Source organism: Pezoporus flaviventris, unplaced genomic scaffold, assembly GCF_033815535.1.
Source record: "Pezoporus flaviventris isolate CSIRO_AGI_PZ_B2104156 unplaced genomic scaffold, CSIRO_AGI_Pfla_v1 ptg000041l, whole genome shotgun sequence".
Classification (NCBI taxonomy): Eukaryota; Metazoa; Chordata; class Aves; order Psittaciformes; family Psittacidae; genus Pezoporus; species Pezoporus flaviventris.
In genome coordinates, this window is record NW_026892589.1 from 2,414,989 (window position 1) to 2,442,939 (window position 27,951).

General features: G+C 45.3%; 1 protein-coding gene across 1 annotated transcript in view; it reads left to right on the top strand.

Moving 5' to 3' along the window:
* The window catches only part of MED13L (mediator complex subunit 13L), a 186,283-nt gene extending 164,543 nt beyond the window's left edge, over positions 1–21,740 (top strand). The window contains exons 21-31 of the mRNA XM_061465785.1: positions 1,066–1,510; positions 2,953–3,172; positions 5,631–5,819; positions 7,795–8,018; positions 8,481–8,623; positions 9,192–9,350; positions 10,393–10,569; positions 12,749–12,903; positions 15,874–16,035; positions 17,984–18,096; positions 18,802–21,740. Coding sequence (XP_061321769.1) covers positions 1,066–1,510; positions 2,953–3,172; positions 5,631–5,819; positions 7,795–8,018; positions 8,481–8,623; positions 9,192–9,350; positions 10,393–10,569; positions 12,749–12,903; positions 15,874–16,035; positions 17,984–18,096; positions 18,802–18,934 — 2,120 coding nt within the window. The 3' untranslated portion in view covers positions 18,935–21,740. The remainder of the gene's footprint in view (positions 1–1,065; positions 1,511–2,952; positions 3,173–5,630; positions 5,820–7,794; positions 8,019–8,480; positions 8,624–9,191; positions 9,351–10,392; positions 10,570–12,748; positions 12,904–15,873; positions 16,036–17,983; positions 18,097–18,801) is intronic.
* Positions 21,741–27,951: the final 6,211 nt, after the last annotated feature.

The following is a 27,951-nucleotide window of genomic DNA, read 5'->3' on the forward strand; positions in this document are numbered from 1 at the left end:
ACCATCCAGAGCATCACTGGAAACACATGTGCTGAGACAGTGTTGCTCACTGCTGGCACACACTGACCATGGCACCAGCCACATAAAGGCTTCGTGCTTCAGCTGAAAGGTGCAAACTATGGTTTTGTTTAAAAATAGCCGGGAAGTTTTAAGTAGTTTCTTGAAAAGTGCTTCCTGTGTTTGCCCTGAGCAAGGTGTGAGCGTTCTGAAGTCTGTTACTGCGAGGACTGATGATCTGATTTTGGACAGAAGTCTGACTGAACGTGGGAGTTAGCTGGGCAGTTCTACAGCCTGCAGAATGCGTGTGCATCCTTTGAGGAATGTTTGACAGAACAGGCTGGGACTCGTCTATCTCAAATGACCCTGTGACTCATTCCGTTTGCTTTTAGTTTTAATTTCCCACATAAGCAGGAGAAATTACTACAGCACTACTTAACATAAATACCCCAGGCTCACATGCAGAGGTGTAGCATGTGCAGGGCTGGTTGAGGAGCTGGGTGCTCAATTCACACCTGAGGCATCTGGCAGGAGCAGTGTTGGGAACTTCCCCTGCTGGTGATTTACCACCTCTGAGACTAAACAAATAACAAATATTCATTTATTTACATTTTATTAATTTATTAAAACAATCGATGTGTATCTTTTTTTTGATACTGAGGAGCAGAAATAACTATATTCAAGTTTGCCGTTACTGTAGCTCAGGTAAAAAGAACTTCTGGATTTTGAGTCTGACAGAGTGACTGTAGTAGATTGCAGAGCTGAGCACTGTATAAAGCTGCTGTTATCATAACCCAGTTTAGCCAGAGATCATGACATGTCAGTGCCAACTTCAATTCACAAAGCTCCACAAAGTCATTCCTGGTTTTAAAGACTTTTGATCTGTATCAGATGCTGAAGAATGATGCCAAAGTAAATCCTTGTGATGGAGCTTATATTCAGGTAGCATTTGTATATTCTTAGAATATTCTAAAAATGCAAAAAATAGTGTGTGACTTTATGGTTAATGCCCGTTCACTTTGATCGGACAGACTGCCATTCATCTCCTTTCCTCTTCTGCTATTCCAGCACCTTACTTAGCCACTCTGCAGCTTGACAGCAGCTTGTTGCTACCACCCAAGTACCAAACCCCAGCGCCAGCAAGCCAGGCACCAACAGCACCGGGCAGCACTGGATCTGTCCCTTCAAACTCAACGTGTCTCTCAGCTGCTGGGGCACCCTCAACAGGCAACTCCTTTAACTCCACCCCCAGCGGTGGCACCACTAGCCTTCCCACAGGAAGCAGTTCATCCTCTGGATCCTCAGTGCCACAGCTGTCAGCATCTTCAGCAACACCTGGCGTTAACCAGATGACCACTACCTCTACTCCAGGGTTTAGTGGGAACATTGGGTCAGGGCAAAACACCAGCACTGGGGGAAACACAGCAGAGCGCTCTCAAGGAAGCACAGGTCCCGGAGGAGATGCAGAATCAGGTCAAAATGCACCACAGCAGCAACAGGAAGGACAGGAAGGGTAAGTGACTTCAGTGCTGAAATGACTCCAAGTACGTCTAGTTAAATCCACTGTTATCCTGGTTCCATACAACCTGTAATCTTTAATCCCTATGTAAATCCTAGAGAGGACCTTCTGACATGTGCAGGGCTAGTGGCCAGATGTAAGTGGAGCAGGACCTGTTTTTATATGTCTATAGCAGTTACAGATAAAGGGGAGGTGGAGAAAACGGACCTCCCTTTTGTGTAACAAGCAGCAAAGCTTGATTCAAGCACATAATCGTGATCGTGGTGTGGCCATTGTGTTTGAGGTGCCTTGGGATGTCCCACCTGGTATTTGCAGCACAAGTAAAACACAAAGTGTCTCTGAGGCTCTGTGCCCGATCTGCTCACTTGGCCTCACTGGTCAGGTGCTGCAGGACCTTTCCTGTGGCACTGAATGCCTCTCACATGGGCAACACCATCACACCTCTGCCAGCAACAGACACAAAATGCAAGCCATGGCTTTGTTTCCATGTGCCTGCATTGCTGGTGTTGCTTTGCAAGCAGGTGCACTGTCAAGTCAGGAAATGGGGTTTTATTGCTGTTCCTTTAAAATAAGCTGCAGCAGCGCAACTTATTTAAAGACTTCATTATAAATAGTCCATTAAACATAAACATTAGGAAAATATTTTTTAACATCTTATGTAAGTAACTTCCTGCGTGAACATGTTTTTCATTACTCTTATAATAATGCATATTACTAAGAGCCATGATATATGTTAGGGAGTTCCTGTATCTTAAGTGAAAAGCCCACATCCTGTTGTAGTTGGGGTTATCCTTCAGACATCTGTTTGCTGGCTCTGTGCAGAACAGTACTTGAGCCCCTGCAGCATGGTTTCTGACAAAGAAACTCTGAGCTGCTTGTGATCACTTACAGATGTTGAGCCTCCTCCTCATGGTTAAGGCATAGCGAAGAATTATATCAAGCAAAAATGTGCAGTTGCTCCTTCCATTACCAATCGAACTTCACTGTAACTGAACAGGGGGACTTGAGTCTCCATGAATGTTACTTGGCACTTCTCAGTTCTCAGTCCTTTCTCTCCCCCTTCCACTTGTCCTGAAAGAAAACCCTAAACAGCCCCAAAAACCACCATGCACATTATTGAAAGGAATAGTAGTCAACTTTCCCATATTCTTCAGACATAATCTGTTCTGCTTGTATAAAATGAGAGTACATTAGACTTTATGGTAGGTGTCTTTAAAGCATAATTAATAACTGGTATTTTGGATTAAGAGCAGCTGGGAGTAGAAGTCATCTCCCCTCAATCACTGTTGTCTCGTGGTTTTTACTTTTGCTTCTGAACAGAAGGATCACTTCACTCTCCTCCTTTTCCTCCTCTGCTCTGGCCTTGCACACCTTTACAGCAAACAGTAACGAGCAGTTGTAACTTGCTTTGACTCTAACATCCTGTGTCCCTCCAGCGTTACTGAGAGGGAGAGGATCGGGATTCCCACCGAGCCGGAGTCTGCGGACAGCAACGCCTATCCTCCTGCTGTTGTCATCTACATGGTGGATCCTTTCACCTACACTGCAGACGAAGAATCTGCCTCAACCAACTTCTGGCTGTTAAGTTTAATGAGATGCTACACAGAAATGTTGGATAACTTGCCTGAGAACATGAGGAATTCTTTCATTCTCCAGGTAATTCTACCTTCCTTTGTATCTTCAAACTGGAAAGTCATTCTGTCACAGCAGGCTTTTGATACCTACTCTGTACTGAAGATACAGAATGGAAGATAATATAAAAATATATAAAGTAATATATAAAATTCAGGTGATGTTTACAGATTATTTTGTTGACAGTACAAGTCTATATATTAGAAAACCACCTGCTTTTTTGTTTTGATGAGGAAACTAATGTAAGGCAGCCATGGTATCCTGCATGAAATCTGTTCCATGGTTCTAGCAATCATATATGCTGGATGCTTCCTTAAGAGGGCTTTTAGTTACTTAAGTTGCAACTTGGGTTGCCATTGCCAAAAACGCCCAGTTGCTCCTATGATTACTTTGCATGTTGAGTTGTTTGCTTTTGCTATGCTCTCGATTTCTACTGTTTAATCCAAGAGAAATGTGCAACCAGACATTTAGTGTATAATTTAAGTATTGTATTGTTGTTATCTGCTTCTTAAAAATAATTCACCATGTAACTTGGCATATAATAATAGTTACTTACTATGGAATTACTTAAGAATTGGATTTGTGTAGTCAGAAGCAGAGCTTGGCCTCTTGCCCAGACTGCCTGTTTTCCATGCCTCTTCATCACAGTGGCTCAGTAAAGAAGTGAGGGGAAAGGGGAGGCCAGAGATTGAACCATGTGTGTACGTGTGCAACACACACAAGAAGCAGCACATGAATGATGTCTCTATGTTGTCTTCATGTGTGTTGAACTTGGCTTAAACAGTTTATAGGAAAAATAAGGAATTGGAAGTTGTGACAAGTGTCTCAAATCTGGCATGGAATGTGTTTGTCATTTCTGGTAATCCTGACCTTATCATTCCCTAAAGTGGTCGGGGAACCTCCCACCAAACTATTTCAGTCTTGGGGATGAAGTGAAAATCAGATTCACAACTTCATATTGTGACACACTGCAGGAATTCAATTGATTCAGACCTGAAGATGCAAAAAACAAAACAGCCCCTGATGTTACCATAGCTGAAATACAAGACCATGCAAACTGCGTGTAGAAACCGTATGTCAGTCTATGCAAGACAACTGATATGCTTCCCAACTCAAAGTACTGTTTATTTCCTGGGGACTTCCCCTTGGTTTGTCAAAATATGGGGCATTTTGCCAGTTTATGTCAAAATCATAGTCATTTTTCATCAAGTAGAGGTAACATGAGCTAGTCACCAGCACGGTGTTCTCACAGCTGAGCCACAGTATGTACACACAGTTATTCCAAAACAAATCAAACCCAAATGTTCACAGACTTATTCCAACTCATACACAGTGAGGGAAAGCCCAGCTTCTGAAAGTCTTGGATAAAGAACTTGTCCTGAAAAACACGTGGTCAAGTTTAGTAACCACAATGTGTGACCAAAGCTCCAGTGGTTCAAGCAAGAACCACAGATCAGAGAAACTTTCGTGGTGCTTCAGTTTTATTACTACTGGAAATACTTGTCAGAAGGATCTGTGTGGGTCTCGCAGCATTGGCTGCACCGTAAGGATGTTGTACTAGTCGTTTCTGCTCCAAGGATCTCACTGTTTAAGAGAAAAGACAAAACACCCCATAAATCATAACAGAACCTTAATTCTACTCTCTGCCATGTCCTCTAAGGCTGACAGGGTGGTGCTGGCTGCCAGAGGGCCAGCAAGCAAGCGCTAATTCTGACCACAAGCTGTGGAACCCAACCTTCCTGAGTGCAGAGTTAAGCCCACCCAGATGATGGAGCAAAGGTGCCTGCAAATGCAGATGGGATCAGAAGAATGAGGTTAAAAAAATCGAAGGTGTTTGAATACAGGGATTTGGATTAAAAGAAATTAAAATTTCCCAATTTTTTTTTTTTTTGGTATTGCTTTTAAAAGCCACTGGTAGGTACTTCTCGGGGTACACTTTGATAACGTTATGCATGTAATTAACGATGTGCCCTTCCCAAAATGAAGGATGAATGAGAAAGTGGACTTCAGCAAAGTAACACTTGACTGGGTAAAACAGTCTGCTCCCTTCGTGGAGGTGATGGGGTTTGTCATTCAGTGATGATCGTGTCACAGAAAGTGACACTCATTTGAGTGTCTGCTCCGCTGTTTGTCAGCTACTACAGATGTATTACGTACTCTGCAGTTATTCTTGTGCTGTAACGAGATTCTTCCATTATATTGGGTGGTCAGTCTCAGTTTTGAGAGATTTTACAGCCTTAAATACATCATCAGAGTGGGAACTGAAGGCTTGCATCAAGGAACACAGTCACTGGCTGTGTGGGTGCCCATGCAAGAGGGTGGTAGCCCTGCTAGGGAGCTACAGGTACTGTAATGCAAAGACGCCACATACAAAGTGCTGTGGTTCTGAAATGACTATTGAATGTGTGAGTCTGGCTTGATATTAATGAACAGCTCCTTGAAGACGTTCAGTCATGTTTTCTTGTTTATACAACTTGTACAGATTGTGCCTTGCCAGTACATGCTGCAGACAATGAAGGATGAACAGGTTTTCTACATTCAGCACTTGAAGTCGCTGGCTTTTTCAGTGTACTGCCAATGCAGGAGGCCACTGCCCACCCAGATTCACATCAAGTCTCTCACAGGCTTTGGACCAGCTGCCAGCATCGAGATGACCCTCAAAAACCCAGAGGTTAGTACTGGAGTCAGGAAGTGAAAGCTTGTTAATAAACTGTAACCCCTTCTCTCCAGTATTGCAGAAAGAGGAGAGAAAATACTTTTAGGACTATTTCTTCAAAGTGTAGAAGACATAACATAAGAGGAGAAGTTAATCTAATACTTAATAGAAAATAGTGAGAACAGTGGCAGACTACTTGCTTTCAAAACATTTTAAGCTTCTGGTTTTGAGTCATAAAGTAAAAGGGTAAAAGATCCATGTGGAATCAGATCCTGAGACACTGTGTCATCTCAGTCTGCAGTAGTCCTACAAGAAAGTGTTTATGTCCAACCTTTATTTATATACACATATATATGAAATCAGTTCCTGCACCTAATTACAGATATTATATTAATTCCCTGAGGTACTGGAGAATTCCCCCTCTTTCAGTGGGATCCTTATCTGCCATCTCTATTTTAAACAGTAAATATTCAAGCCCTGTTTGTGGGTTTGCAGGGATTTCAAAGGAGGAGTAATCCATCGTAATTTCCATGGATGTTTTTCATTATCTGAAAGATAAGGATGACTGTTTTATTTAGATTTAATGGACTAACTAAACACTTAAACACTTACCTTGAGATAAAGACATGCTTGTTAGGATTTAAGCCCCTCGATTCAGAACCATCATAAACCCAAGCTAACACCACATTTCATTACTCACGTAAAGCCCTAAGCTCTCACTGGGAATTCCTAAAAGCAGTATCACCTCCGGCATCTCCTCTTCACGTTCTCTCCTCACCCTTCCCTCAAAAAGGTACCTGTTCAGCAGGATGGATTTTGCAGCAAGTTGAAGTCATACTTCAAGCTATTTAGGTGTAAGGGGAAGAGCAATAAACTTGCAAGACACCTGCAGACATCTCCCTGCCTTTACTTAATGTTCGTGCACTGCTGCCAGGGGAGTATGCTTGCAGGAAGTGGCCAGGGCAGAAACAGGAGCCCCCTCCATGTCTCTTAGGAAAACACCATAACCGACTTCTCCTCTAAGCAGGTTAACTTGCACTTTGCATTTCATGTTTAATCTCCTTTCTGGAATGGTTTCCACAAGCAGCTCGCACTTAGCATACATCATTAACCAGATCTCAACTTTCTGCATTGCCCACGTGTTGCTCTCAGGCTGCACCGCACTTCCCAGCTTCGGCTCAACAATTAATACCCTGGCTGGTTCTAAATTACTGAGTCTCTCTGGTCAGGCCCATCATGGTTTTTCTTCAGAGGGGAGTTACAAAGCAGAGGTGGGGCTGGGGCTTTGTGGAAGAAGACCTGAAGGTCCTGTTGGGCAGATGAGTGTGGGCAGCAAGGTGCCCCTGCAGCAAAGAAAGCCCACAGCAGGCGGCTGCAGTAGGAAGAGTGCTGACAGAGCAAGGAAGGTGAATGTTCTCCGCAGCACTGGTTAGGCCTCACCTGGGTTGTACTGTGTCTGGTTCTGGGCTCCTCAGTACAAGAAACATGGACATACCAGAGCAAATCCAGCAAAGGGCCACTAAGATGATGAAGGGATGAGAGCATCTGGCAACTGAGGAGATGCTGAGAGAGCTGCAGTGTCCTACCAGGAGGGCTCTGATGAATGTACACAAAGACCTGCTGGGAGGGAGAGAAGATGATGGAGTCAGGCTCTGCTCAGGGGTATCCAGTGGGGGGACAAGAGGCAAGCGGGCACACACTGACATACAAGAAATTCTGTTTAAATGAAGAAACACAAGAAAACTTATTTACTGTAGGGGTGATTGAGCACTGGACCTCATTGCTCAGGCAGGTGACCATCTCCAGCATGGGAGTTTGGAGTGCATCAGTTTTAGCCAACAGAAGTGGATTGTCTGTAACAACCCTTTCCCACTCCCTCTCTTGACTGTGAATGCCTTGATTTATCATTTCCTGTACTCACTGACATCTGTGTTTGTGTATTTCATGCATTAAATAGTTACTGATCTACCTGCTGATGACTTTCTTACAGAGGCCCAGCCCAATCCAGCTATACTCACCTCCGTTCATACTGGCACCCATCAAAGACAAGCAGACAGAGCTGGGAGAAACATTTGGAGAGGCCAGTCAGAAATACAACGTGCTCTTTGTGGGCTATTGTCTGTCTCACGATCAGCGCTGGCTTCTGGCATCCTGCACTGACCTCCATGGTGAACTGTTGGAAACCTGCATAGTTAATATTGATCTACCAAACAGGTAAAACCCTTTACCTTTTACGTTACATCTAGGACTATCGTTGTCATCCCTCACTCCTCAGGCTCTAGCACATCCCTTCTAATCATATTTCCTGCTGATGTAAATCATGATAATGTTACAGTGGTAACATTTCAGTTGGCATTTTCATAACTAAAAACTGCAGAGGAAATAAGATACTGGTTTACACTTGGTTTACAAATCCTACCTGCGATTCTTACCTTCAAGAACAACCAGTGTGTTGCTCAGCATATTGACATCTCTTGCATGTCACTGCAGTAATAGTACTGACAGCAGGCACGTATTGTTTCTGCTTCTTGTTAGTAAAAGGTGAGTTGGGCACTCTCCAGGACTGTCAAGACTCCTGCAGAGGGCAGGCAATGAACTAATTCTAGAGAACAGAACTCTGAACATTGTCCTGGACTCAGTTCTCACTCTTGGGTTTTTGTCTTCCTCAACCTCCAGGTCAAGGAGGAGCAAGCTGTCTGCACGGAAGATCGGGCTGCAGAAGCTGTGGGAGTGGTGTGTTGGGATCGTGCAGATGACATCCCTGCCATGGAGAGTTGTCATCGGGCGGCTCGGCCGCCTGGGCCACGGGGAGCTGAAAGGTAGGAAGTGTCAGCACTGCCCCTTGTCCTGGCTTGCAGTGGACACATGGGCCTAGTGCACAAGCTGTATGACTCACAGACCTGATCATGGGCCTTGAAAACCAGAACGCTGAGAGCGATAATCCCACCCTGAGTGCAGAAACAATTTGCTTCTTTCTACACCGGGTTTCACATCTCTCCTCATGTCCTGCAGATGTTGTGTAGGTTAACTAGAATTTGCACAGTGTACTTCCAAGTGGGTTTTGTCACATTAGGGAAGAGATCTGGACAGTAGTTATCCTGTCACAAAACAGAAACGGGATTTGATTCTGATTCCTAAACCGTGCCCATTGCCCTGTTTCACACCAGGTCAGTACCTCCTCTAGCTACAGGTGGAATGAAATACCCATTCTTAAAGACACACATCCTCTTCAGGATGTGGCTGAGTAATCGGGTAGCTCATGGAAGACCAACAAACCCCATGGAGTGGGCACAGAATACCCGGCTTGCAGGGCCCTGTGCTGCAAAGTGTTACTAATACGTAACTATTTGCACCATTTGGTCCCATCATCATGTTTATTCCTTTCAGACTGGAGTATCCTCCTTGGGGAATGTTCCCTGCAGACAATCAGCAAACAACTGAAGGAGGTGTGCCGCATGTGCGGCATCTCGTCAGCAGATTCCCCTTCCATCCTCAGTGCCTGCCTCGTCGCTATGGAGCCACAGGGATCATTTGTCGTGATGCCGGGTAGGTTTTATCCAACTGTTTATTTTCCATACTTTTCACAGAAGCCCATGAATTTGGGAAGACTTCCGAGTCCAACAGGAAGTCCTGGACTGCCATGGCTAAACATGGTAGAAAACAGGTTGAGCTGGCAGAATTCCCCAGAGTACCATGAAGAGAAACTGTGCTGGGAGTGCAGCTCCTAGGGGAAGGAGTACTGCATGTACTGTCCCTCTCAAAGCAATGGGCTCCTTCTGGAAGGGGTCACGTCTTTGGGGAGATCAGTCCCCATCACCTGACTGTGGTGATGTAGTCATGAGGCAAGAACAACTGCAGCCTCTGTAAGAGTCCACAATGTGAAAGAGCAGGAGTCTGTGCAGATGGGAGTAAGGACAGATCTGCTTGCTTTTCCAGATGTATTTATTCCAGATATATTTAAGGTATTTAGAAAGTTCTATTATAAGCAGCAGTCCACAGAATTGAGTTGAAATATATTCAAATTTTGGGGTTCCTTTTACTTATTTGTTGCATTATGTACACATGTGCTTTTAAATGTACGTGGTGACTTATCCTTGCCAACTACTCGGGGGGGGGGGGTGTTAAGTTTAGAAATAAAAGAATACTCCCTGCAGCAGAATTGAGCAAGCTTGAACATGACTCATCAGGTTGAATAATTTTCAAAGCAGAGATTTTGTAATGTGAGAAAATAGATGGCAAGTTTTGCTATCCTCATGTCAACTGAAGTGGGGTATATTTCATAATTACACAGACGTCCGTGTCAAAATAAACTTCATTTGCTCATTTAACGGGGAAGTCATTGGGTCAGGGCAGCAGAATGAAAGGAAAGGTGAGGCATTGTATGGGAATTCACATAGCTCAAAATCATCTGTACAACTTGTGATCTTGATTTCAAGCTCCTCTAGTAACTCGTTTTAAGATAAGAACCCTCAAACGTGTATTAGCTTGCAAGCCCAGATTAGGTGTACAGAAATGTGACTTGAACACAGAGCACCTATTTTGAAGGTGATGGAAATGAACGTCTCTGCTGTTGCTTCTGTTCTGGCAGATGCTGTCACTATGGGCTCAGTGTTTGGCCGGAGCACCGCGCTGAATCTGCAGTCATCTCAGCTGAACACCCCACAGGACGCCTCCTGCACACACATCCTGGTTTTCCCAACCTCTGCTACTATCCAGGTAGCACCAGCAAATTACCCCAATGAGGATGGATTCAGCCCTACTAATGGTAAGTAAGCAGTGGCTCATGTAAGAGCTGAGATACTCACCAGTGCTCTGTGGGCTATTGAGGACATAAGCAGAGTTGCACCAGTCATGAATAAAAAACCCTGAGCGAACCAGTGTTCTCCCATAGACACCATAGCACCCAGTTCAACTTGAAGAGAACACCCCTGTACTTTATACAGTTACAGGACAAGGTTTTTTCTGAGGTCTGTTTTCAGGGAATTGTGCTGATTTATTCCATAAGGAATATGGAATATGGACCAGTCAGTCTGCAAAACGGCACAGACTTGAAAACGCTTTTTCTTGTTGTTGTGGCTTGGATCAGGTCACATGAGGTTTGCAGTAGTGGTGCACTTGATGCATGTTGTGTAAGCAGCTTGTGGTTTAGAGTTTGAATCTTCCAAAGCAGGCAGAGCAGACCAACCTGAGAACTCTGTGTTAGCTTGTGCTTTTGCAAGCGTGCGCAACCCTGTAGTTTGTGTCAGCAAGACTCTGGGTACTATTTTATATCTTTCCTAACTCTTTTCCCATAAGTCCTTAAAAATTACTATAAAATAATTTAAACCAAGAGCAACCACAAACATTTCCATCAGAAATATTTTGTGCAGAGCGAAGTTCCAGTGTAGAGAGGAAGAAAGGCCCACTATTTTTAAGGAAAGAGTCTGCTTTGATGTGTTCCTGCTGGAATTCCAGCGGGCCTCACGGCCGGGAAGTTACCCCTCCCCACGCTGCAGCAGCTGTCCTCTGCAGGCCCCAGAGCCCTGCTGAGTGCTGTGCTGACAAATATTTAACCTGCATTAACCTGCCCTGGAGTGCTCCAGATGCTAATGAGCACCAGGGACCAGAGCTGGTGCTTCCAAAAGGGTGTTAGATTTAATTTTCTTAACTCTCTTCTACTTAATGATTAAACTGCTTCCTATGCTATTAGCCATCTCATTTATGCTTTGGAGGCTAAGCAGAGCATGACATTAGTTCTGTCTTGTTTACTGAGGTTGTAGGACAGAAGTTAATGAACTTGAGTTAATTCATTGCTCTTGCAGTGAATTGTTTCTCTTTAGAAGATTCAGAAAAACAACCACCTGCGCATTTCCACCCTGGGCCTTCAGGTGAAATCAGTTCAATGCAGATGTGGCCTTTCCCTTTTCATGCAGAGGGGATGCTTTTTCAAGAGAAATGATTTCAGTATGTAGAAATGCAGAGCTCTTATTGAGGGCTCCATGTGTCTTAGCATAAATTTTGCTGCAGCTCTAATTAGTCCAGCTAATTCAGATGGCTCCCACTGTCCCTTTCTGTGTCCTGAAGTGTACTTCAAATGTTGTTATACTGCTTAAATGCCTTTGCCTGCTGAAAACTCTGGATAAGGAAAAAATCCTATAAACCGTATCGTGATGCTTGTGAGCTTTCGCTGTGTTTTAATGTGTTAGCTTTCCATCGTGTAAATCACTCGTGGTGTTGTAACCAGTGTTGCAGATGCCTGCGAGATGGAATGTGCTGCTCACAGAATGCAAACACATTTTCACTGTATCTTTACATCTCTCCCACATATTAACATAAACCAAATAAAACCAGCAAATGATGGTAATACAACTGTATTTAATTCCTGAGATTAAAGTAAAACATTAAAAGCTGCATTGTAGGAAATCCTGACGCAGTATCTGAAATAATCATGGAACTCCACAGCTTGGGAGCAGGGGCCTTGCTGCCCTTATGGATCCTGCGAGCAGTGCCCCTGAAGCTGCTGGGATTGCTCCAGGATACTTGGAGCCAAGTGCCAAAGTCTGAAGAGCAGCACATGCTGTGAACAGCACACCTCGCTTTGTTTGGTGGATTTCAAGTGTGTAGTGAATGGATTTCTGAGACCAGCTGCAGAGAAGGGTCATTTTTTGTGTTGTGAAGATCCATTCGGATTTGATGAAGCTGCTGTGACAGGATTTGTGTTCATCTCTGACCACTGTTCAGCTTCATTATTTTAATAGATGTCTGCCAACTTTTCCTTTCAGATGTGTGTGGTTGCAGGGAATTGAACAGTCAGGTGCTTGTCTCTGCTTCCATCTGCCTCAGCAGAATGTTAAAGAAGTATGATAATGAATTAAAGGGAGTGCTCATAAATCCCAAAAAATCTCTTGGCAAAAAATGAGTGCAGCAGCACACTGGGAATAATTTCTCTTTCTTTTCCTTTCCAGATGACATGTTTGACCTCCCATTCCCAGATGACATGGACAATGACATCAGAATTTTAATAACAGGGAATCTTCACTCTTCACCAAATTCCTCCCCTGTTCCTTCCCCTGGATCACCATCTGGCATTGGAGTGGGATCTCACTTCCAGCACAGTAGGGTAAGGCTGGAGCACTTCAGGGCACAGGCTACTGGAAATAAAAGGCAAAAAAAGACCCGAATCCTTCAACAAAACCTTTTTTTTCCTGTAGATTCTCAAACATAACCAGGTCGATAGCAGCAGAAATTACTGTTACCACTGAAGGTGGTGGTTAAATACTGCTGTTGAAGGTGCCTCTGCCTCGGCTCTTTACATCTCTGAAGTTAATTGTTAGTGTAAAGATAATTGAAAGCAAGAGAGGAGAGAGAAGCTTTATCTTTGTGTGGCCCTGTAAAAATCTGGACTCATCCAAGCTTTCTTCTGGGAAATCCCATGGAATGTCCCTGGCACAAAGTGACAAGTCTTTGAGAGAAAGGCAGATGGCAGCTCTCTTCATGGGAGTTTCTAGGGGGGCAGAAGGGACCTAATTCTGGTAGTAATAACCCTTGCCCATAGGGACTCCCCAGGTGCTGTGGGTGCTTGTGCAAATGTTGTTTGCTCAGTAAAACTTAGCCCAGAGCACACAGGGCTTGTAAGTTTTGTTTGAAGTGGCTTTTCCAAAGTTGGTTCCAACACCAGAGATTACATAAAATGCAAATTCGTTTGGGTAATTCAGGGTATTTTCTGAATCAGCATTAGCACACCTTGGATCATGTTTGATGGAACTCTTTTACTCATCCATGTAATTGTGAAAGAGACTTAGCTGTACTCTTCAAGTGGTTGCCATCACAAGTGTGGAGAAGTATGATGCTTCAGAATTCCCTGTGGAGAAGCTTTATTCTAGAAATAGTACATTTAAGGCAATAGCATATTGCTTCTTTACTAAATGATACAGTATTTTATTAAAGAAACAGGCCGACTTGTATACAGGAAACAGATAACAGATAAGTTATACATAAGTCTGTATAATATGCATAACTGGATCTTGTGGCTGTCACTGGTGGCTTTAACTGTAAAACTGCTATGAAAGCAAGTACCAAATAGATACGTACAGGAGGTATTCCTACAGCTGAGCTCTGTGGTGCTCCATTCAGCCTCTGTAACACAGCACTGCATTCTTCTAAACATAAGGAAGATCTTAAGAGAAGAATTCTCACTTCCTGAAAAGGACTCACTAAATGGGGTTAGTTCCCCACCTGGAAGGAAAAATTCCTCAGCCACAGAAATGCTAACACTGTGTTTTGTGATCTCGGTACACAACCACCTTTCCTTATGTTGATACTCCATCCTACTTTTCAAAGGCTGCACAATTGCACGTTGCTGTCACTTGGTTATTTCAAACTGGTATGTGGCAAATTAAATGTTCTAGATGCTGTTACTAAACCCTCCAGCCACAAATCACAATTCATCACTCATTACAACTTCTCTCTCTCATGGAGTTCATTCAGCCATCTCTATCCTGTACCACTTTCAGGGATGTGTTTACAGAACTTGCTCTCTGTGGAACTCCATCCAAGTGGCTTTAAGAGCAGCACTGGAAGGTTAATGACCAAAGAGCTTAGAGGCCTGGACAAGCCATTTCTAGACGAACCTGTCAGAGTAATTCAGTTTAACCATTAACGAGGGCCTGGTAATTGCTGTGTAATTTTGGGGTTGACAAAAGCAGCAGCGTGTGATCATTACCTCGTGGGTCGGGGAAGGTCGCGCCTCCGTCCATGTAACCCGTAATTGATTGCTGCGGTTCAGCGCCGCGTGTCCTCAGTGCTCAGCAGGCACTTGGCTGCCTGGCTCCTGAGCCGCAGCCTCCCCTGCCTTTATGGGGTGTTTAACTGCCTTGGATTCCTGGTCGAGGCACTGCTGCTGGAGAAGTACCTGCTTGAAGGACTAGCAGTGAAGGCGGTGTGGTTAAGCCAGTTTCTGTATAGTGGAGTCTTTTAACCCGTTGACTTAGAAGATGTTTATGGGTTAAAGGAGCTGCTATTCCAGTTCTTCTGAGATAAGTTACGAGCTAAAATAGTTCACAGGCATCTTTTGGGCTTTTCCTTTATGAATCACAGAATGGTTTGGGTTGGAAAGGACCTTAACATCATCCAGTTCCAGCCCTCCTTCCATGGGCAGGGCTGCCTCACACTAGACCGTGTCACCCAAGGCTCTGCCCAGCCTGGCCTTAAACACTGCCAGGGATGGAGCAAAATAATAAAGGGTGTTTCCAAAAAAAACCCCAAATGTGTGTAAAATAGGAATGTCCTCTAGAACGGAACAGCAAACACCCCTTCTGGTAGCTGAGGAGATCCTGGCAGGCTTGGCGCTGTGGTTCCGGATAGGTGAGGCTGTGTGCAGATACACACAGGATGGGGTAAACAGGCTCGCAGCAACATGGGTTGCTACTCACAAGCCATGGGTATGGAAGGTTCAGGTCAGTTTTACTCCAGAAATCAAATCACAAACATACATGCCCATTAATTTAGTTTTATAGCTGGTCTCTTGTTGTTTAACTCTCTCCTCACTAAATAATGGTTTTTGTTGCATAATGAGAACATGAGTAATGAATACTGCAAAAAATACAGTGCATGAATAAATGAGTGAGTGACATAAGCTGCAAGGCAGGACGGTTACTTCCTTTCCCCCTACACTTCCCCAGTGCAGTAGTACAAATAAAACCAAAGCACAGCGTCCTGTGTCCACAGCAAGGAGCAGCAAGTGTACCCTGGTTTTATTAAGCTCTCAACATAAGTTACTGAAAAACCAGACACAACCAAACTAACAACGATGCAGACACTCTCCGTTCTTCCATATCTGAGTGTGTAACACATCCTTCCACAAGCTGAAAGACCATCTAAAGGGATTCTGGAACACAAGCCTGGGGAGCCCAGCTACAGGGGAAAAAGGAAGGGATTAGACAACTTTGACTAAGATTCGTGAATGATTAAAAGAGAGCTCATTCAGAACAGAACTGATTTAAATACTGAGTAATTAGTAAACAAAATCGATGTTGTTGGAGTGAGGTGTATAACATGGAGTAACAACCTGCCTTCCCAACTCTCCTTTCAGAGCCAAGGGGAACGTCTCCTTTCCAGGGAAGCCCCTGAAGAACTGAAGCAGCAGCCTCTTGCTCTTGGATACTTCGTATCGACTGCCAAAGCTGAGAATCTCCCGCAGTGGTTCTGGTCATCCTGCCCTCAGGCCCAAAACCAGTGTCCGCTCTTCCTGAAGGTCTGTCTTGGTATCCTTTCACAGGGGAAACACAATCAGAATTCCACTAACATGCTGTGAGCTTTCTTCCAAAATGCTGGCTTTGCATGTTACCGCAGCTGCGACAGTTCTGGAAACGGAAATGCAATTTTAGGTTTGAATTTACTTGGCCTATTAAAACATAATTCTCTGTTGCTAAAGGCCCTTACCTGAAAATGGAGTAGATTGACAGCTTCTAAACACAGAATCATCCCAGCTGTGTCTGGTATTACAGGGGTATTCCAGTTTCCATTTTCAGTCAGCCTAAGACAGGAGAGATGTCTTCTGCCATAACCCAGTTGTGACACAGAGTAAAAGCGAGTAGCACCTCCAGACAGAGCATTTACTCTACATGTCTATTTCCCCAGTTGTAAAAGTTGCACAGTGGAGTCTGTAGTGTCAGAGGGAAGCTGATACCCTCCATTGCAGAAATGCAAGTGCTTGTGACATGTATACAGCAGAACTGATGCAACTGCTAGAGTCACTGATCCCCCTAGAGTGTCATACAGCTGCCTATTTGAATGAAGCCAAAAAGTGAACTAGTGATCATTGAAAGGTGAAAAACCTGCCTTGGATAGCATCATGTAACTATTAAAGCAAACAACGTGTACAATAATCAAGTTAGTACCACTTCACACATTCCCAGCATGAGTAACGGATACTAAACATTTTTGTGAGTCTCTCAAGTGAACTCCCTCATCCATGTCTCTGAGGCAGTCAGCAGTGTCTCAGTTCTTTTCTCATGCAGAAAAAGCAACGTTGGGACTGATGCTAACAATGACTTGCACTTGGCGTGGCAGGCTGCATAGCACCTCCACCAGTAAATACTGAACCTTACTGCTTACTCTGTGCTCTTCAGGGATAGATTTCCCTGCATGCTTTTCCTTCAGCTGCCAAAACAGAGATCTCAAAATAATGCACAAAATAAGCCACCGTGGTTCTGGAGCTAGAGATGAAGTTTTATGATAAAGTGAAAACTACCCTTTTTTGTGAATGAGTAATCCGGAGAGCATGTTTCAGTTCCAGCAGTAAAACCCAGTCAGCAGAGCTCCAGGCAACGTTAGGAATTCTTCTGTAAGCTTGTACTCCATTTGCAGCAGAGCAGGAGCCATCCTCCCTCCCTGCCCCACCACCCCAGCCCAGCCCAATTGGGCTCTCAGATCTAGGCTGAATGAAACCTTTAGTGTGACTGGGACCATGCTGGTTTGGTTTGGACAGGGGATGGACAGGGAGCAGGGATCTGTCTCTGTTACACTGCACAGTGCTGCGACCAGGAAACTTGCACGGCACGTGAGGCATAGAGACTGAAGTCATCTTTGATTTGGATGAAGGATTTTTATGCTGCAGTATTTCATCTCTAATGCGTGCGCCATAATTGGAGGAGTATAAAAGAGGCAGTGCCTTGGCAGGCTGTGTGGCGTATCCAGCTGCCCACTGAAAGGCTTACATGGTTGCTCAAGATCAAGAAGAAATCCCTTTCCTGCTCCTGTGTAAACGAATGCAGGAGCCCTGCGCCAGCAGAACGGGAAGGCAGGCAGAAAGTGTGCCAGCACAGAGCAACGGCAGCAGTGTGCCATCTGCTCAGACACCACCTCCACGTGGTCCTCTGCCACTGGCTCCTACTGCGGAGTTTGATACTGCAGTGCCAAAAGAACCCCTGACACTTCCCAAGTGTTTCCCCTCATCACTTCTCCCCGGCTAACGTCTAGAACAGAATTCAGTGTTTTCTTTCAAGATCCTTCATTCTAGTCAGAGAAGTGAGTTTATTCAAAAATGTAGCCATTATGGAGCCTGGAAATACACATGGTCATGGTGGGGTCAATGCAGAATCACCAACTTGCCATGGTGTCCTGAGACAACTCAGAAGGTATTTGTTCAGTGTGAATCTTGCTCTGTGAAGAGTTAATCTGTGCTCTTTTCCTCTACACAGGCCTCACTACATCACCATATCTCTGTAGCGCAGACAGATGAGCTTCTACCTGCCAGAAATTCTCAGCGAGTTCCTCACCCCCTTGACTCTAAAACTACATCAGATGTCTTGAGGTAAGGCCTCTTGGGATTTGCATTTCTTCCCTAAGGTTCTGGGGGTTGATCTCTGGAATTCCAGGGGGACCTCTTCAGTGTTCTGTTTACTGAGTGGGCTAATCTGGCCTGTGCCAGTCATTACTTTTACTGACCAAACCAAACTGACCTACAGAAGGAGATAACAGTACTTTTCTGATACTGGTGTCTTAGGAATTGGGATAGAAAAGAGATACTCTTCCTGAGTTAATGCAGGGATGTGCTTGCCTCCATCCCACGTGTTGGGGACTGAAAGATCTCTTCTATGAGGCAGCAGGCAGGGAGCAAACATGCGCTTAACCAAGAAATGAGCATCAAGAAGTGTGATCAAATGCTGGCAAGGGTTGCCCAGAGAGTCCTTAGACGTGTTCAGGACTCAAGGCCTTGAAGGCGGTGGGATTTGAACCTCTGTGATACCCAGATTTCAGCTGTGTGCTGGGGAGGGCCTACACTTGAATAGCTTCGTTCAAGTTCACACATCTTAAACCTAAAAATTCCTGCTTCCCATTCTCCCCTTTTCAGGGAGTTTCTTCCTGCACCGGCCCCGCCAGCGTTAGTCCAGCCAGGCAGTCCACATGAGTCTGTCTCTGGGAGGAACCAGAGACACCTCCAAGAACATCATTAGAGAAGCCAAGAGAGGAAGCAGTAAATGATCCCAGTTTCATTTCTCTGTGTGTCTCTCTGCAGGTTTGTTTTGGAGCAGTACAATGCACTGTCCTGGCTTACGTGTAACCCTGCCACTCAGGATCGCAGCTCCTGCCTTCCTGTCCACTTCGTGGTGCTCACTCAGTTGTACAACGCCATCATGAATATACTCTAATAGATAGAAAAGCACTTGTTCTTCTGGCTTCTTCTCCCCTCGACCTGAGAAACGTGCCACAATCTGCAAAGATCCCGATTTTGCTTCTCTTCAGACCAGTCCTGTGCTGTGCTTCTGTTCCTCCAAGAGCACGTGTGAATTCTGCAGTGTTCAAAACTCAAGTACCCATTAACATCTCTGGCAGCTTCAGTCCAAAATCTGGGAACATCCAAGAACAGTGAACACAGTAACCTCAAGCCAGTGTTAGTTTGGTGGCCCAGTAACTACTGGTCAGTGTGATGCTTTTTTTTGATACTTTATTTTTTTAAGGAAGACTTAGCAGTATCTTTTTGCATTGGGAACTCTGAGAAACAACCAAGAGCAGTTTCAGCCCTGCAAGGAAAAACACCTTGTAGTGACCAGTTTGGGTTGTCCACAACTTGTTTTGTTGTTTGATCATCGTCAGCTGGGACTTTGCGGGAGGAACAGAACAAAAACCACCAAACCAAACCCCACGCAGTTGTAGTCTCGTATAAATATTGGAGTTTTCTGTCTACCTGGAGTTCCTGTCAGAGTGGATTGGGATGAATGCATGCATTTGTTACCTGTCCATGTAGATATGAATGGTCTGGAGATACTTTATTTATTTTGAGGTTTGGGGAGGGGAGGGATTAAATTATAAAGGACCAGGAACAGTCGAATCTCTTCAAAATCCAGCTCCGTTCCACTGTAGGGTTATTTATCTACAGACCTCTCACTCTTCTGACCTAGAAATCAAACCTGAAGCTCGTCACAACCCGAGCTGGGCAGGGACACGCAGTCTGGAAGGGCACCCTTGTGTCCTAAGGACTTCTCACCTGCACTCAGCCTGCTTAAAGCACGAGACGGCCAGTGTTCAATGAAGGATAACACTACCTAATGGAAGAGAGTGAGTGAGTGAGAGGTAGGGAGGAAAAATACTTTAAAGCCCGCTGTGAGGGCCCACGGGAAGTGGTAAATGAATCTATTGTAGAGCTATGATTGAAATATATTTCCAGTGAATTTAGTGGTGTTAGAAAAGTATTTACTGAAACCCAAGTCGCCCTTGAGCTGGGGCAGGCTCGTCCATGTACATATCCAAAACCGATGGTTTTTGTTTACACGAAATCAGTTCCAAATCTGGTGTATTTTTTCTGACTATAGGAATATTATTTCAAAGAAATAATTTTTAAAAATTATATCATTAAATTAGTACTTGAAGTTCTACCACTGTGGTGGCAAAGTGACTTTGTTTAGGAAAATGATTGCCATTGTAAAGGTTAATGGCTAATTGAAGTATTTTTATGACTCCTTCATTCCAGGCTTCAAGGGGTTTCTATTTAAACTCCGTTTTCTAATGTTTGTTGTTGCACTGTGCAGCGGGCAGGGGCTGCCTCAGGAGGGGTCGGGCACTTTGATCAGGCTCTGTGACCTTGGTGTCTATCTGTGGAGAAAAACCCACCAATTTTAAAGTTCTTCCAAAAGACTTTCATGTTCTGGTTAAAAAAAAAAAAGAAGAAAAAAAAAAGGAAAATCTATGATTTTAAAAAGTATTTTTCTTGAGATAATGTAACATTTAAAGCAAATTATATAAAAGAAAAAAAAAAGGCTTGTGTCATGAGAAGGTGGAGGCAGAGACGTGACCTGTAAATGGATGATGTTGTTCTCTGCGCCACCCCTCCCATGTGGGTATCCTCTTTGCAATGTATAGGTGAAAAAAGACAAACCTGATAGCAAAGCGTTTGTATCTAATGTGTACAGTGTAAAATTGACTTTAAAAATATTGCAGGACTATTTTTTCTTAATCAGAAAAGAAAATTCTCAAGGCCTTTTGAAGAGCATAAAAAGATGAAGATTGTAAACTTGTATAAACAGATTTAACTTGGGGAGGACGAACTGTAAAGTAGCCATTTGTAATCTTTTACCATTCGGGGGTTCTTTGTTCCCAGGATTCATCGGAACTTTGGATTATTCTTATTTTTGGTTATTCTTTTTAACGGGGCCGTTTTTATCCGGGGGGCGTTTCTGCCCCAGCAAACCTGGTTCTAAGCAAAACTGCAAACCGCAACCAAGGGCAGCGAGAGGAGAAGTTTTCATCTGGTGTCTTTTTATTTAATGTTTTTAAGTTAAGAGAAGCTGGTGACATATTTATACGTTTTTGTGCAAAAGAAATGAATGGCAATAGATTTTAAAGAAAAAAAAACCCTTATGTACTTCAGTGTGAAAAGTTCTGTATAATATTTCCCTTAAATATGCATTATTTTCCTTGTGAGTTTTTTACTGACTTCAGCTGAAATGTAAAGCCCCGGCTTTCCTACAGAGTGCAGAAAGGTATTTTATTTTCCTGGTTTTCTTTCTACCTTTGGAAATTCCTGCCTAAATCCGAGTTATTAGAACTCTTATTATTACAGTTGTTTGAGCTACCGGGCGGGGGGGGGCAGCATGCTTGGATGTATATTTCCGAACCTTTTTTAACTGTAAAAGCTGTACATTTCGGGGGAGTTCTGACTTTCTCTCTCTTTATTTTGGTTTGGGTTTGGGTTTTTGGTTGGTTTTTTTTCTCGGAGCATTTTGCAGTGAAGCTTCTTTTCTATCCAGGCGACAATTTGAGAGAAAACAGCAAAAAAAAATGTGAAGTTCATTTTAGATCCGCAGTTATCGCTGGTACAATACACTAAAAACAGACTTTGATAAAAGAAACAATAATAATAAAGACCTCCATTTTAAATGTCATTCATATATACCTTGTGGATGAGAGCTATATACTTTTACACACTTTTTTAGATGAATAAATTATTGAATTACTGAAGCTGTTGGTGGAGTTTTCTTCTTGCAAGGATTTGCTTTAACTCTCACGGTCCTGCAGTGCAGGTTCCGTGTGGTATGAACAGAACTGAGCATCATTTAAAGGCTCTTTAATTGTCATTTACTTTTGAGACAGGCGCTGCTGCACTCCCTGAACTAACCTGGTTCCTGCCTTCTCTGTGCGCTGCCTGGTGAGAAGGCCACAGCTTCATCAGCCCCCCTTTCACGTGGGAATGTGGGAAGGTCCACACGCAGCAGGACTGTCCAGGACTTTCCAGTGGAAGTAAAAGCAGAACGGAAGAGTCACGCTATTGAAAATCACGTTTGTTGGGAGAGTTTTGGTGCCACCAATGGAACTGCTGAGGTTAACAGGTAGAATTCTGCCCCAGGGGGTGGGTGGAAGCAACCTGGGGTCATCTGGTGCCGCAGTGGTCCTCACAAGAGCTTCCCAGTCAGAGCTTGAGAGCTCTTTTTGCAGCAGGTAAGTGTTTAGGGGAGATCCCAGGGTGGATCAGTCCCCCTGCAGGAGGGTGAGACACAAGTGCAGTGCATTAGCCCAGATTAAAGAGGTACATGAAACCAGATCTGCTGCTTTGGGCTGCTCAGTGGAGCTGCAGAACCCCCATCCTGGACAAGCTGAAGACTCACTTGGACAGGTCCTTGAGCATTCTGGTTGAATCTTACCTGCCCTGAGCCAGGGCCCTTCAAACAGAGACATTCTGTAGGTAGCAGGTTCATTTCCAAACACAGTGCAAGAAACTGGTAAACAGCCAGACCCTTTCCCAGTGTTAGACCTTAACAAGACCCGAGGTTCATTTTGCATTCTTCTCCATAGGAAAAGTTTAGACAGAACTTGGAATCTTCAGGTAATACAGATGTTGTGGTTTAAGCCCAGCCGGCAATCCAGACCCATGCAGCCGCCCGCTCACTCCCCCCCCTTTTCATCCCCCTGTTCCTGGAGGAATGGGGAGGAGAATCGAAAGAATTAACTCCCACAGGCTGAGGTAAGAGCAGTCCAGTAACTAAGGTATAACACAAACCACTGCTGCTGCCACCAATAATGATAAGGGGAGGAGAATACAACCGCTCACCACCCACTGACCGATACCCAGCCTGACCGAGCAGTGAACCAGCCCTTCCGGGTAACTGCTCCTAGGTTATATAGTGTGCATGACGTGCTGTGGTATGGAATACCTCTTTGGCTACTTTGGGCCAGGTGTCCCATCTCTGCTTCCTCCTGGCTTCCCCTCCTCCCTGGCAGAGCATGAGACTCACAAAGTCCTTGGTCAGACTAAACATTACTGAGCAGCATCTAAAAGCATCGGTGTTACCAGCGCTGTTCTCAGGCTGAAAGTCAAAACCACAGCACTGCACCAGCTACTAAGGAGAAAAATGACTGCTACTGCTGAACCCAGGACAATATAATATTCTGTGCTTAAAGAATTGACAGCTCTGTGCCCTCCCTAAGTATATTTGAAATACCCCAGCCCTTGCCTTCCTCTTAAACAAGCAAAACGAGCAGCAAACTACAACCATCCTTTGTGCTCCATCTGCCCTGACTCACCCGTGCCTCTCGTGGGAGCCATCTCTTGTCAGTGGTGGTGATGGCCAACAGGATGTGAGAGTTTCTGCAGACCCCAACTGCTCTCAGAACCGATGGCTGCAGGTAGCTCCTCGCAGAGAGCACCGAAAGAACCACAAGCTAGGAAGAGACAGAGCCTGCACTTGCATCCAGTAATAGCTCCCTCTTATCAAGGAATTGCCACTCAGTTTCGTGGCTGCTTTACTGGGGATTTCCTACACACAGTCCTGCATTTAGTTATAAAAATAGTCTTTATGGGTTTGCCCTTTTTTTTAATCTTTCAAGCTTTCATCTTTATTTCACTTTACTATTGATAGATCTGTAATAAATGACATGGTAGAATTAACTTGTACAAGGTCTCACAGCATAGTTCCACTTCAGCCTTCCACTGAGTGCTCTAAATGCATGGAATTACTGCAGAGCACTGTTTTTACATGAAGAGCACTTTGTGGCTAATTCATTACCTTTGAAGACAAAAGCTACAATTAAATACCCTGTTCCATGAGGACTGTAAAGCAGGATTGAACGAAAACACTAAAACCTCAGTCGATGTGTAACAACGGCGTGTAATACTTGACGCATGGGTGCAGTGCTGGGGTCTCTTACTACCAATGAAGAAGAAGGTTGTAAAGATGAGGCTGACAAGAAATACTGCTTTTCTTTTTCCAGCTGCCATTCCTGGTTTTGGCAGAACATTGTGGCCACCTGAAAGCAGTTGGAGCACATGGAGAAAGCATCAGGAGCCCTGCAAGTAAACACCAGGTTTATGGGCAGGCTCTCACCATGTGTAGTGGAAATGGAACCAGCCCCGAGATCCCCAAACAGGAAATCTTTGGTCTTCTACAACAAAGAGTGTTTATAAAATGATGCTGCTTCCACTTCCCTATTTTGAAACTGAACCTTAACACTTTAACAAATGTTTATGTGGGCAGAGGCCCTGCTTTATGCTTAACTGACTCTTCCTTTACCAGGTATCAAAGCTGCATCCCTTGGGGCTTGCACAAGATATATAAACCTCAGGCCTATTTTGGTGAGCATAAAATGCTCTTCAAAACACTGAGACACCACCAACTTGCGTGCTGCCACTGAGAGAGCTGCAGTACCCAGACCTGGGACCCTCAGTGCAAGGACAGCCCTTGCTCTGGTTCTAGGCTGGGACTTGCCAGCCATGCTATAAGCATTTATAGTGATTTATAACTAAATTTATGTAAGCTATACACGTTCACACATGTTCGTTTGTCTGTACAAGCATTTGCTCTTGCGCTGTAAGAACTACTTCTTAAAACCTGTCAGAATTGCGATACCATTAAGAAACCAAAACCAAATAAGAAAGTATTGAGCATCAAGGCCAGAGAGCCAGCGCGGACACTGCAACTGCTGGCACTCAACAGAAGCACAGCTCTTCTGTGGTCCTGCAACACAAACCAAGGGCAACACCTGCCAGAGCTCACTGGCACCTCTGCCTGCTCCACAGTGTGCCCCACAGCTGGCAGAATGGGAGAAGGAATTCCTGGCCCCTGGTGCTGTTAACACCATGGCTTGGGTTTCAGTTCTTAACCCATCTCCTCCTCTGCTGTTACATCCAGCAGCGTGGCCTCTGTCCTGCTGCCCGTGCCCCTGCTGTCTGACAGACATTTCACCTGCTCCTGGGGGAGAGCTGTCACCTACACCCCAACATCCCCTTACGGCACAGGCGCAGATCCTCCCTCCAGCTGGGGCCTGTTCAAAGACCCAGGCCAGCGGAAAGCTGATTCAGGCCATGCAGCACCATAGCAGGGCTGGGGCCTTCACAAATGGCATGTATTTTCCTCGCACAGTAAAGGAGACGTGTGTTTAACCCTGTGCCACCAGCCCCATGTGCTCTTTGGTTTCATTTCAATCTTACGCCATTGGGAATGTCAACCTGGTCCAAACGTGGGGACAAACACCACTGAGAACTGCATCACTGCAACCTCGAGCTGAGAACGTCATGCCAGCTGATTCTGACATCCACAATCCCAATTCAAAAGGCACAGACACACCCCCCTCCCTGCACAGAAAGCCCCCAGGATCCAGCAATTCCATAAAACTGAATCCTCCAGATAGGAAAACCAGAGAATCATCCAGGTTTTTAACTTTGCAATTGGGTGAATCACGGAATGGTTTGGGTTGGAAGGGACCTTAAAGCTCCTCCAGCTCCAACCCCTGCCACAGGCAGGGACCCCTTCCACTAGAGCAGCTTGCTCCAAGCCCCTGTGTCCAACCTGGCCTTGAACACTGCCAGGGATGGGGCAGCCACAGCTTCTCTGGGCACCCTGTGCCAGCGCCTCAGCACCCTCACAGGGAAGAGCTTCTGCCTCAGAGCTCATCTCAGTCTGCTTTTAAAGTCTTGTTTAATCAACTGTGCTTTAGTTCTCTGATTCCTGCTGCCGGTGGCAGCTGTGACATGTCAGTGAGTCACTTCTAACCCGCTCTGTGCCGGGATGGCTCCCGTATGAACAAGTGGCCGTCACGTCCCGTGGCTTCCAGCAGGGGTCACGGTTTGATGGGAAATGGAACTGCGGATTCCTCCTGGAGCAGGCTTTGAAACCCAAACTGAACTACACGCATCTCCAGAGCTGGATCATTAAAGGTCAACCACGCGAGCAGGTGGGTTCCGTGGTCAAAAGGCTCCTCCCCTCCTCCCCTGCTTGTAATCAGCCTCGGTGGTAATTTCATTAGTGCCTGGGGGAAAAGGGAAGTGGGAGAGAAGCAGGTGATGGGGCAAGGTGCGTATGGTAGGGAGAAGCTGTTCATCCCTGCAGGGTAATGGTGCAGAGAAGTGCTAAAAGAGAGGTGCTGGGAGCAGGTCTCCAAGCCACCGGGTTAAGCAGCATTTGAGAGTTAAAAGTAATTGCCCTGGTGTTGCTTGCCCTGTTTGAAAGCTGGGAAGGCTGCAGCGACACACACCAGTGCACAACTTGGTCAGGCAACAGACAGGAGAGAAGGAAGAAACCTGAATGGGAATAGGCAGCATCCAGCCCGGTCTCAGGGTGACTTTAAACGGGGAGTCCAGGTTGAAACAAGCCATGCTTCAGAGCAGATCTGTCCTTTCAAGATCCACATTGTCCTCTAGGTGCTGCAGAATGCCAGCAGGAGACAGGACACCCCTGCTTTGCTGCTAGCAGGGGAACTGGAGATTCCCCCATCACTTGTTTGCCCTTCTCTTAGCACTTTGTTTCTGACGTTGGGCCTTTCACACTAGTGAAACGTTGCACCTGTGTAAAGGAATGACTCTCCCTCTGGCACACTCAAGTGAACAGAAACACTTGCCACCAAGGTGGCAAAACCTTCCCTGCCTGAACAGTTTCAGTCAGAAGCAGGGAGAACATAGAGGGAAAGGGTGGCTTAAAAAAAGGCAGAAGGTGAATTCAAATGTTTCAGCAGCTAACCCAAGAACTGGCTCCATTGCACCAGCTGGGAGGTAGATGCCATTGTCCCAGCACACCTCTGCTTCTGGTACACTATTAAAGCAGCTTGGATTGGAGTCTTCTGACCATACAGGCAATACAAACCTCGGGGTAGTGCATGGTTCTTGATCAGGGACTTGGGGTGACCTCTGTTACTTTGCAAGCTTTCGTGTGCAGGGTCCTCCAATGCAATTACTTTATTACTTTCAATGTAACCTGTAACATTTCTAGCCAATGTCATTGCAGAGGAAAACCCAAAAGCAAAATCTCAGCGCAAATGAGAAACACAGAAACTGGGGTTTACTCTTGTGCACAGCTTGAGAACACAGCGGTTCGGTTCAGCCTGGGGTCCACACAGGGGCTTGCACACCCTGACCAGCGCACCCGTGTACCCACGAAGCAGCCATGTTCCACACCAAACTGCACTTGTCCTCTGCAGGAGCCAGGCAGAGAGACCCAGCCCCACTCCCTCCTTCCCTCCCCTGATGGTTCTGCAGGGGACCCCCCTGCTCCCTGCCCCACAGCCCCAGCCAGGCTTTGTCCCTCCGGCCCCTTCCTTCCTGGTGACGCTTGGCAAGAGCAGGGCAGCGCTGTGCTATCCCCATGGCACAGCTCTGCCACCAAAGCTGCTCCAGGGGATGCCAGAGGCAGCCCATGGCACTGGTGGAGCTGAGGCGTGCTGGCACAGAGCATTAGTGCATAATCCCAGTATGCCTGAGGCCAAGCAGTAATGGAATGGAGCTGCTGCTCCCAGTTCCTGTGCAGCAACTGTTCCCCAGCTCAGCCTCTGAGACAGTCATTTCAGTCATGAAGTCTACAGTTATAACAGAACAGCTCCAGGTTTAGGCAGCAGGTAAGGGAGGCATGGTACAAGCATTGGAATGGGAGGAAAGAGATAATAAGCTTTATTTCTACACCTGCCAAAACTGATGTGTGACACTGGGCAAATTGTTGGCTTGGCTACTCCTTGCATGTGCAAGAACCACCTGTCTGGAACCCAGTCACGTAAGGGAAAGACCCTCAGACAGAAGAATGCAGGGCAAAGTGTACTTAATGGAGGAAGAGGATATAATTGAGGCCAATGGAAGCTGAAACTTCCTGCACAGACTTACAGAAAGATCCCAGAATGTTGAGCAATTACTCAATAACACATCAAGGAATTCACAGCGAGAAACAAACAAAGCGATGCCAAACAGATGCAGAAT